Source organism: Etheostoma cragini, chromosome 13 (genome assembly GCF_013103735.1).
Source record: "Etheostoma cragini isolate CJK2018 chromosome 13, CSU_Ecrag_1.0, whole genome shotgun sequence".
Classification (NCBI taxonomy): domain Eukaryota; kingdom Metazoa; phylum Chordata; class Actinopteri; order Perciformes; family Percidae; genus Etheostoma; species Etheostoma cragini.
In genome coordinates, this window is record NC_048419.1 from 15616028 (window position 1) to 15627136 (window position 11109).

General features: G+C 37.2%; 1 protein-coding gene across 2 annotated transcripts; it reads left to right on the top strand.

Moving 5' to 3' along the window:
• Positions 1 to 399: 399 nt before the first annotated feature.
• Positions 400 to 8946, top strand: rab34b (RAB34, member RAS oncogene family b). 2 transcript variants are annotated; one of them, XM_034890440.1, is made up of 11 exons: positions 400 to 539; positions 1166 to 1217; positions 2220 to 2311; positions 3353 to 3418; positions 4512 to 4613; positions 5918 to 5982; positions 6114 to 6165; positions 6328 to 6409; positions 7049 to 7139; positions 7262 to 7369; positions 8722 to 8946. In XM_034890440.1, the coding sequence occupies exons 2-11, from the start codon at positions 1170 to 1172 to the stop codon at positions 8781 to 8783; spliced, it is 768 nt and encodes a 255-aa protein (XP_034746331.1). In that variant the 5' UTR covers positions 400 to 539; positions 1166 to 1169; the 3' UTR covers positions 8784 to 8946. The 2 variants fall into 2 exon arrangements, with proteins under 2 accessions (XP_034746331.1, XP_034746330.1); XM_034890439.1 differs by having other exon boundaries at positions 409 to 539; positions 1163 to 1217.
• Positions 8947 to 11109: the final 2163 nt, after the last annotated feature.

The window sequence follows — 11109 nt, forward strand, 5'->3', positions numbered from 1 at the left end:
ATATAGCCTATTTTACTAAACTTGTATTACGTGTGTATACATGTATGAAAAGTATAAAGTAGGGTAGACTTTTTAGTTTTTATGTTAATCATTTTCTTTGGTTCTGCTGATCTGCTGACGGTTGAATGGATTGCCAGTCTGTGAAGATTTTTTGATAGAATGACTTCTTCATGCAGTAGCCTAGTTGTAGAGAGGGACAAAAATACTTTATGCACGGTAATTAATTAAGGACATTAAAAATACTTGAATCATTTAAAAGGAAAGAAAATGCAGCAACATTGGATTTTCATAAATAAAGTTATTACAAAAATGTAGATGAAATAGCCTACCATGGGGCCGCACGGTGGCGCTTTCTCAAAAGTCTTCTTTACTATGACATGGAGAGTCTAATTTGCATGCTTGTTTGTCTGCTGTCAGTCTCTCGGTTGCTCTGAGCGTCATTTTGTTCTGGATTTACTTCCTCGGCAGACACTGGATATCATCCCATCTCCACACACACACACATTTTTTTTCTGCATTTTGCCATCCAGCTGTGTCAGGTAAAGTTGTTAAACTTTGTTAAAACATTCTGTTTTTTATCATCCGTGTTTTATCTGCAAACATATTCAGTTTCCACCGCACCTTCCACAAACCTTGAGCTACACATTGTCCAATGACAAATAAAAAATAAATAAAAATGAATTGCTTTTAGGTTAAAATGTTACAATACAACAGAAAAAAACTTTTGTGTGGTCTAACTTGAATCATCCACTATCTTATGTCATCAAGGGCATCATGCTGATGTTAGTTCACTGCATAACTGTTTCTGATTTACTGTACAGTCCGGATAATAACAATTTAACATTCCGACGTCTGCTCGTTTTAAGGCAATGAAAAAAAAAACTTTTCTCCCATGGTTTTTTGGAAGGAGTTTTGAGGAAAAGAATTGAAAAAAAACATAGTTAAATGAAAAAAAGAGCTGTCCGTCACAACAGCAGTGTGTGTGTGTGTGTGTGTGTGTGTGTGTGTGTGTGTGTGTGTGTATGTGTGTGTGTATGTGTGTGTGTGTGTGTGTGTATGTGTGTGTGTCTGCGTGTGTGTGTGTGTGTGTGTGTGTGTGTGTGTGTGTGTGTGTGTGTGTGTGTGTGTGTGTGTGTGTGTGTGTGTGTGCATTAATCCACAGCAGCAGCATGTTGCCACCAGTGAAGAAGGACCGGATCATTAATCAGCTCCCAAATGTTAGTAGCCTAACACACACACACACACACACACACACACACACACACACACACACACACGATTATTAGACTTCAAATGGCATTTTAATAGTGGAATAAGTAGATCAGAATGGGTTATATGGAATCTTACCTTGTACATTTACTCAAGTACTTTACTTAAGTAGCCTACACATTTGGGGTACTTTACTTGAGTCTTTTCTTTTCATGCCAGTTCTTCTACTCCACTACATTTCAGAAGGAAATGTTGTACTTTTCACTCCACTACATTAATCTGACAGCCCTAGTTAGTAGATACAGCTACAAACGCTTGCACACAAAGCAAGTCCAGCTGAAATGATTGGCCGATTAAACACTAGTTCATTGACAGAATTGTTTGGCTTGTTTTCTAGTTTAGAAAATGTGAGGATATTTCTGTATTGAGTACTTTTACTTTTAATACTTTAAGTACATTTTCCTGGTGATACTTAAATACTTTAACTTAAGTAATATTTTGAATGCAGGAAAGAGGCTTTTTGTACAGTGTGGTATTAGTACTTTTACTTAAGTAAAGGATCTGAATACTTCTTCTACCACTGATTTAGAGTCTTAAATGCTGCTCTTTGTTTCTCTAAAAGTGGACAGCTACAAATTTGCAAAATGTTGTGGTCCTTACTAAAGCTTGGATCTCCAGCCTTGGTGACATTTAAAGGTCCTCAATGCTCCTTTGTGAGTTTAGAAAGTTTCACTACTTGGTTGTAGCCATGGCGATACATGTTAGTCTAAGGTTAAGCTGATTCTTTGGAAATACAATTTTTTTTTCTGGACAGCAACAATTTAAGGATGATGATTATAATAACTTTGAGTTTATGACATTGCTGCTTCTCCTTTTTTATTTGCTAAGATTGTTTTATTAGCCAGGAAAACACATTCAGGGCATCCCTTCATACCTTCCCCCTTTTTATTTTACCATCCAAAATGTGTTTTTTAGTTTTTTTCTGTTTCCTCTCCCCACTCTCTGTACAGTATTTCAATTCAAATGCAGCGCTGCACACCAAAGATGGTTTCCACCCACTGGTGCAGGCTGCTTGCCAGGCACACAAGACAGACACAGTGAGGTAAGATCACAGAAGGGTTGATAAGACATCATGCCCTGCGGCCCATCCTGCTGCTTTTACACACACTGTGACACGTGTCTTGATGAAATGAGGGCCAGAACTGATTAATGTGAGTTGAAAGTCATGCTTTGTCTGCTGTGTCTGCTGACAGCTGACAGCCTCGGCAGCATATCTTACTGCATTGGTCCGGTGGTGTATTTAAAGGGATAACGCCAGTGACTTTTTTGAACAGATCACATAAAAGACTCAATACTTTCAGCTTCCCTTCTCTGTCTGTGGTATTTGCAATCGTGACATACTGGTCACACATATATAGTTGTTTTTTTTAAATGAAAAAGCTATGTAAAGGACCCCTGTTTGCTTTACCCTCTCCTTGAGAGAATTTCTGTGTATGTTTGTGTGTGTGTGTGTGTGTGTGTGTGTGTTTGTGTTTGTATTGTACTGCTAAAATTGCCTGCAATGCTCAATAAGGGTGATAAAGCTAAATAAATTCCTAAATCCTTGCAGTTTTGGCAAACTTAACTCAAACAGTAGCAATTTGTCTATTGTTGGGGACTTTTTTTCAGCTGTGTAGTAATACACATTTGGTGTAAAAACAGAGCTACAATGTATGTTTTTCTCTGATAATAACATTTATGTGGGAAAAAATGTGTTACACACAAAAGTAATACTTTTGTGACTTAATATACTGTATTTAGATTTTTTGTTTGGCAAGAAAGATTTGTAACACAACTGCTTATACATGCAGAAAGCAAACTCTCAAATTTCCCTTAAGTTGTGGGATCGGGCTGAATTATTTAAGTTATTAAAATGATTCATCTTTCATTTAAAAGCATGTTTAGGGCTTCATTAAGGGCTTCATGCGTTTAGTCTGTTAAGTTACTGCTTTTCTAAATAGTAAAGTTTAACTGGGCTGTGAGTTATCCTATTAGAGGAGTTAAATGATGTCAGCATGGTATTCATCAAATTGTTGTGTGTTTAACACTGTTAGGCTTTTGTTGTACGGAGTCTAGAATGACAGTATTGTCTTTCTGTTGCCAGCTTCAATATCGCCAAGGTCATCGTAGTGGGAGATGTTGCAGTTGGGAAAACGTGTCTGATCAGCAGGTAAGAAGCAATCATAAATAATTAGATCAATCAAAGGATTATGTGTTTAGATTTGTAATTACATTTTGGTCTGATTCCAACTGTATCACCTGTTGAAGTGTTTCCTCTGTAGTTGTACTTATCTAACTTCAGTTCTTTAGCGCATCATTCAAGTTGTCTTCCACAAAAACATGATTTAACCTAATCATGTTTCAAGTTAAGGTTATAGTTCCACAAATGTTAAATGAAATTAATTAAAATCCATTGCATAAATGACAATGTCAATGACATTCATAAGTTTTTGGAGACTAAAATCATTACAGATGAATGCTTATTTTATCTATCTTTATGCAGCATCTTACAATAACCCATGAACTGTGTTGTGGTGTCTATGTACGCAGAGACACTGTCCTCTGTCTGTATTTTACGTTAACAGTGCAGAGGTTGTGCAGCAACTTCTCATGAAAAATAAATGCAAATTAGGTATATTTCCAACAACTGGTTTGGAGCAAATAAACTAGGCTACATGAGTTTGATCAGAAGTTGTTGGTATAGGCCGTAATCCACCAGTAAACAGAGTACAAGAAGTAGAGGTTGCTAACCGAAAACAAAACAAATCGCCTTGGCCGCATTTAACTGCATCTGTGAGAGAAAAATGGTGAGAGGCCTTAAGGCATTTTGTTCAATTGAGCAAGTTTTGATTTTTCTTTCATGTCCACGTGTATTGCTTTTGGTAAAAAAATGATCTGAGTTTGTGTGAGTCACTTCCACACACGAGGGATGCATTCTTAATTTAAATGGATTTATTAGATTTTGAAATGTCAGTCCGGTTGAAGAATATGATGTAACTAAAAACTTGTATTTGTATTGTTTTTTTCCAATAATGTAGTACTCAATTGATCCATTGAGATAGAAGTAAATTATTTGGTTAGATTTTCCAACTCAAGGATCAACTCTTTTCTGACAATTTATAAAGAAAATGATTAATCAAAAAATAGGCCTAGTTAAGGGTAAAAAGATCATTATGATTGTTAGTTGCAGCTTTTCTCTCTCTCTCTCTCTCTCTCTCTCTCTCTCTCTCTCTCTCTCTCTCTGTTTTAATTGTTCCTTATAGGTTCCGAAAAGGGGCATTTGATAAAAACTACAAAGCAACCATAGGGGTGGATTTTGAGATGGAGCGTTTTGAGGTTCTTGGTGTTCCCTTCAGTTTACAGCTGTAAGTATGTTGTTAAACCTCAGAAACACTCAGTTTATAGACTGAGCCTTAAACAAGCTAACTCACTCACTGTGCTGACTGATCATAAAGGTCACATGGGTCAACAAGGTCTGTTTGCTATTTGCTACCCGACCTTCATTTGATCACATATGATGATAAAGTTAAAATTCTTGAATTTCTGACACTTTGTATATACATGAAGTTACATGATACCTTTGAGGTCATACAACATCCTCTAGATTTGATTTAATTTAAATAAGTATAAATTAAAGTAATTTAAAGATTAATACTCGAGAGGGCCTTGTTGAGCTGTTTTGCCAAGCTAGCATCATGTGGATCTATAGGGATGGCGATGAAAACATTGAATACAACAGTTGAATGGATTACCATTAAAGTCTGTGAAGACATTCATGTTTCCCAGAGGAGGAATCCAACTAATGTTGGGAATCTCCTGACTTTTCCTCTTGCGCAATCATGAGGTTGACAACTGTGGTTTTAAGTGAAATTTCTCAATATCTAAAAGGTTAATGGAATTTGGTACAAACATTTCTGTTCAGTCATTTGTTAATTGTAATACCTTTGGTGATGACTTAGACCCTGATCAGAAAGAGTGATGCCAGTTGCAGCTTTATGTTATTCTTGCTAGGCAAACACAACATCACCCATCCTCAACTGTTATTTTGCTGGTAAGTGAAATGATCAGGCTTTTTATCCTTTCTAAGTTCAAGTTTTTTTAACTTGAGGCATTCAGGGCGCCTTTGAAAAAACACAAGGTGCAAACTAGAAGCACCAATGCAAAAGCAGCAAGCAAAAAGCTTCACTCTTGTTGAAAACAATTACAAAATGCCGCCCAAGGCTGCTTAAACGCAACTGGTCTGATCGGGGCCTTAACCTTACCTCTAGCGCCATCATTAGGTCACAATACATCTGTCCAATATTTTGTTTTATGACTAAATACCTACAATACTAATGACAGTCAGTGCTACTAAGCAAATTATCTGAGATGGTGAACATTATAAACAATACACCTGCTAAACATTAGCATGTTTGCATGGTCATGTTAGCATGTTGGTGTTAGCATTTAGCTCAAAGCAGCGTAAACTGGAAGTGCAGCCTCAATGAGTTGTTAGCATAGCTGTAGACTTTGGTCTTGTTTGAATTAAACTGATAATTGCTAAAATTTTTCAACAGTTCATTTCAACATGTTGAACAGCATCTCACAGCTCCTATCTCTTTCCATCTTCCATTTAGCTTTACCAAATATCCCACCAAGAACAATCTAATCTGCATCTGATCTGTTTCAGGTGGGACACAGCAGGTCAGGAGCGCTTTAAATGCATTGCTTCAACATATTACAGAGGGGCACAAGGTGAAAGTTGCTCAGTCTCTATAATACACCTCTAAGCTTTAAATGAACAGTGTTTTCATTCATAAACACATTCTCATCGTGCTCTATGTTTGACTTCTCTTGATGCTGTTTGTCTCTTTACGTTCCTCCAGCCATTATAGTTGTGTTTGACTTAAGCAGTGTGAGCTCTTTAGCACATGCCAGGTAAGGAATAACCAATACTGATCAAATTATTCTACTATTAAAATGCCATTTGGAGTAATTATGTGTGTGTGTGTGTGTGTGTGTGTGTGTGTGTGTGTGTGTGTGTGTGTGTGTGTGTGTGTGCGTTTGCGCGTGCGTCCGTGCGTGCGTGCGTGCGTGTAGGCAGTGGCTGGAAGACGCCATGAAAGAAAACGACCCATCCAGTGTTTTACTGTTCCTTGTTGGTACCAAGAAGGACCTCAGTGTGGGTGAAAATAATCAAAATTGAGTAGTTAATTAATTAGTTGATTGCCAGAAAATTATATATATAAATATAAAACATAATATATATAACATTGAAATATTAACTATAACTTGTGCGTGAGTGCGAGGTTTGGTTGGTGTGTACCCCCCGCATTGGTAATTGTTTCTCGGCATTATCATCAGGGTTTTTAATTGATTAAATACTTTTTGATTACTTGTTTGATCTATATAACTTCATAAAAAGTAAAACATTGCCATGACAAATTTCTAGATTTAAAAGTGGCATTAGCATGTCTTGTTTAAAGGGCCATAGTCGGTCTAAAGTCCCAAAAGTTTTGTTTGATAAAAAATATTTACTATCATGAAAGACAAAGAAAAGCAGTACATTCTTACTTCTTTGAGAACTTGGCACCATCAACTATTTTGCATTTCTGCTTTAATTATCAAACTCATCGGCGAGTAATTTTCTGTTGAAACTAACTACTTTATTGATTGATTGTCAACTACTTTATCGACTGATTGACTGTTCTGAATATCTTACTTTTAGTTAATAAGCCTAATTCTTATGAATAGTGACCAATGACCTGAAGCTTTCCTTCCCTGTTCCCATTCGTTTCCCTGTCTTTGTTTCACTCCTCAGTCTCCTGACCAGTTGGCTCAGGTTGAGCAGGAAGCCATCAGACTCTCTGAGGAAATCAAAGCTGAGTACTGGGCTGTGTCTGCCAAGTCAGGTGTGAGTCAATCACACATGAACAAATCCCCATCAGTCATCATTCCCATATGCTTTTCATGTTCTGTTTTAACCCCCTTTTCATTTTCCTAAACTCTTTCCTCTGTCTCTGCATTGTTGCAGGAGATTGTGTCAGGGATTTCTTCTTCCGTGTGGCCTCTCTGACTTTTGAGGCCAACGTTTTGTGCGAGCTTGAGAAAAGTGGCTCAAGGCACGTGGGTGACATTATCAGTGAGTCAGTTTGCTCAATAAAGTCTCATTATTAAGAAGGCAGCATCCTACTTGTATCTTTCACTTACACTCATTTACCAACTAATTAGTTTCCTGAATTAAAATCTGTTATTGTCATGACACAGATGACAAACAACACAAGATGGATGTTATTCTCTTTCTCCCTTATTGTCAACAAATCTATGATAAAAACAAAACAAACACTGCATTACACCATCTTCCACACCTCACTACTATGAAGATGTAACTCTTTAAAATCAAGTCACAAATGTACTTCAACTTTTAAGCAAAGCTAAAATCAAGCATCACTTAAACAGTAAACAAAAGAAAATAATGTACTTGCTTGTGACTATTTTCAGATGCGGGTTAATTAAATTTAGTGGTCAATGGTCTGTGGTCACCAACCTTTTTTGCCCGTTAGCCCAAACAGTTAAAAGTGACCTGTGGAGTTTTTTATGTAAACAAAAAAAATCTGTTTACATTTAAATGTGCCCTGCACAAATATACACGTATTTCATTACTTTTTGGTAATGTCTGAAGTTCTAGCATGGACTTTGTAACATTCTTTGTGGAAAAAATGTGTTTCAAGCCATTCTAGCATGGTATAGAAAGCCTGCAGGAAGACTCAACTCGATTTGTGCCAGTTCTCATTAATCTGCTTAACTCTGATTGGCTAACAGCTAGCCAATGAGAGCCTGGCTATCAGCATACTCCAGCGCAACTGGGCGAGCTCATGAATAGTAATGAGCTCAGGCAACATGACGTCAGACTGACCAGCTTTTGTAATTAGCCTGATTTCTCCAGTTATTTTTTTTCAGTGGCTAGAGCTGACAAGGGGGTTAGAGTTCATTTTCACATTCACAACATAACACAAACACATATGGTCCTATCATATTTGAAATAAAAATACAAGTAAAAAAGGTTTTGTGTGGCAGGGCACCTTTAATGTTTCTTCCCTTAATCTTATCTTGAGGTCTAACAGACATGTCAAATGCATTTTTTGTCATGAAAAATAACATTTCAGAGCTCTTGTGTGTTACCGCCAACAACAGCAGTTGGAGCAATTGCCTATTACAGATTATATTTGTGTATTTTCATATTAAGTTTAGTAGCAGTTTAACCGCAAAGTGATTTTCTTCTCCCACATTTAATTAAAATCGTCATTGCACATATTGATGGTAATAAAGGAGCATGTTTCCCGTGCAAGTGTGGTTCCTTTTCATTTTTTGCTGACAGTATTACATAAATCACATGGCTTTATAATGCATACCCTTCCTACTGTAGCTCACATTGTTAATCTGAATGCCAAAAAATGTGAAAGGTTTTTTATTCTTTATTTGCGTTTCCCACAGGGCTCACAGACAGCACAGAAGCTGATCACAAACCTACCAAAAGGAAGTCCGACTGCTGCTGATGAGAGAGAGTGGATGCCTGGATACACTGTAGGCCTACTGACTTAAGATCACACTGAAGGGGAAAATTAAACTGAAATATGGACTCAGTGTGCTTAGTGTAGCTATCATGAATTGACCATTTAAAAAGCAACGTCATATCAAATAAATAATTTTGTAATTGTGTATTTGTGGTGTTTTGCAAATAACCTGAGAGGAGGTTCTAGGTTTGACACAACTCATTCTTAAGTTGAAGCTTTACACAACAAGAAGTACTCTCAGGAATGTTTAGACTGCTGGTCGGGGTTAAAACAAAAAAAGCTGTGTGAGACGCTTGTTAACAATTATAAAAAAATAAATAGAACGATTATTCTTCACTAGATCTTTTCTTAAACTGCACTTTCTTTCATAAATGAGTGTGTGTCTGCCTGAAGCAACATTTTTCTCACGCGTTGGAGAAGATATCCGTACCAGACACAGTGCATTTTGGGGGTTTTCTTACTGTCATGTGTCTGTGCTGGTAATGTGATGCATACGCTGGCTCCCATGACCGCTGTCATACCCACGCATCTCTCTCCTCTGACATCAGTGTTCTCATGATCTCGAAAATGGAGGACTCTTTGCAGGGACTGAAACAAACTAATTGATTTCCTCACTCAGTTAAGTCAGACTTGGAGGAAGAAGTGTATATGTGTTCTTTTGTCTCGTATTAAACATACTTTTATTATACCGCATGGATTATGAATTGTAAATAAATTGGTTATGATCACTGTTGTCAAAATAGAAAAGCTAGATAGTGTGAATGAGTTGTAAAGATTGGAAACATTCTTCACATTCTGTTCCCAGCTAATCGTATTTCTACCGTGAAGAAACACACAGACTCTACTGTTTGTATATGCACGCCTACATCACATGTCCATACTGCCAGTTTGTTTCCAAAATTAGCATGAACAAGACTTTGGGATTAATATGAACACTTTTATTAAAGAGATCACAGGTAGAAAAGGTCATCAGCAATGCCAGAGACATCATTTCTCTTCTATCACCAACCATCGCCAAGACCTAATCACAGCTTTGCTTCGAAAGATGCAATATCTTAATCTGACAAGAGACTTAAAACCAAGTACGTTTACTCAAAAAACATAATTTAAAACCATACGCATATTATGGGACCATGATACTTTGCAAATGGCAAAATGAAGCACACCATTGAATATCAGCACTGCTTGTTCGTGCTGTGGCACACAGCAACACAAAAGAAGAGCTGAGTAAGTCAAGATGGATGCAGAGTGGCTTAAAACTGCCGCAAGACTATCACAAGCGCTTCAATGTGTTTCTAACAACAATATATTCATACTACTGAAATAGCTGCGTGCAGTTCAGAATATTTTACATATAAACGCAGTGGGGAGTCAGTCTGACAGTAGCTTCTGCTGATAGTGTTATGGTTTTGAACTTTTTTTGCACTCAAATTTATACTCATCCACTGAAACATTTATTTTACTGTTGATACTGTCTTGGACTGAAATGCTGCAGCAGGGCATCAGGACATCACATCCTACCCCAGTGTCAAAAGTAAAATACCCACTGAACATTAAAAACACAAGAGATCAAAATGTATGTAATCTTTTAAAAATGACCCTCTGATAATAACATGACAGGGTACTTCCAAATATTACTAAAATCAACGGATTTTAAATGTGAACCAACTCCTTCTGCACTGCCTCGCATGAATGCAGATGAAGTCATCACAAACAACCGGTTACCTCTAACGATGCTCTAGTGTGGCAGACTGTTGGCGCCCACATAGCATTCTCTGATGGGTCAAATAAGAGTCAACAGTGCAATAGAGGCTATAAACCGGAGCCGGCTCATCATTATATAGCATGTGGTGGAGCCACACAACTAGCAGTAACTAATCTTTGAGAGAAACTCAAGCTGACATGAAAGTTTGTCACTAAATTCATTTGGATTTTTAAGTTAGCCTCAACCTTCACACTCAGCATGCGTATCTGTATGGTCACAGGTGTGTTTGTTTTGACAGATGTGAAGAGCGGAAGCTTAATGTTTAAACAGAAAAAAACAGTCTTTATTCATTCTGACGTATTCCATACAAAAATTAAATTTCCTGATTGGATTGGCAAAGTGTTTTTTTTGGCAACTGCTTGCAAAAATCCACCAACCTGAAAGGAGGAAAAGTGGGTTCTGGAAACAGTAACATTGCCCCTCTGTCAAAGCCATTCATGGATTAAACTAAAACCAATCGCAAAAAATAAAGGACAGCTTGTCTGACATTGTTTGTGTAGGTCCATATCCTAAATGTAACTGCTGTCTGATATTTAAAGTTTC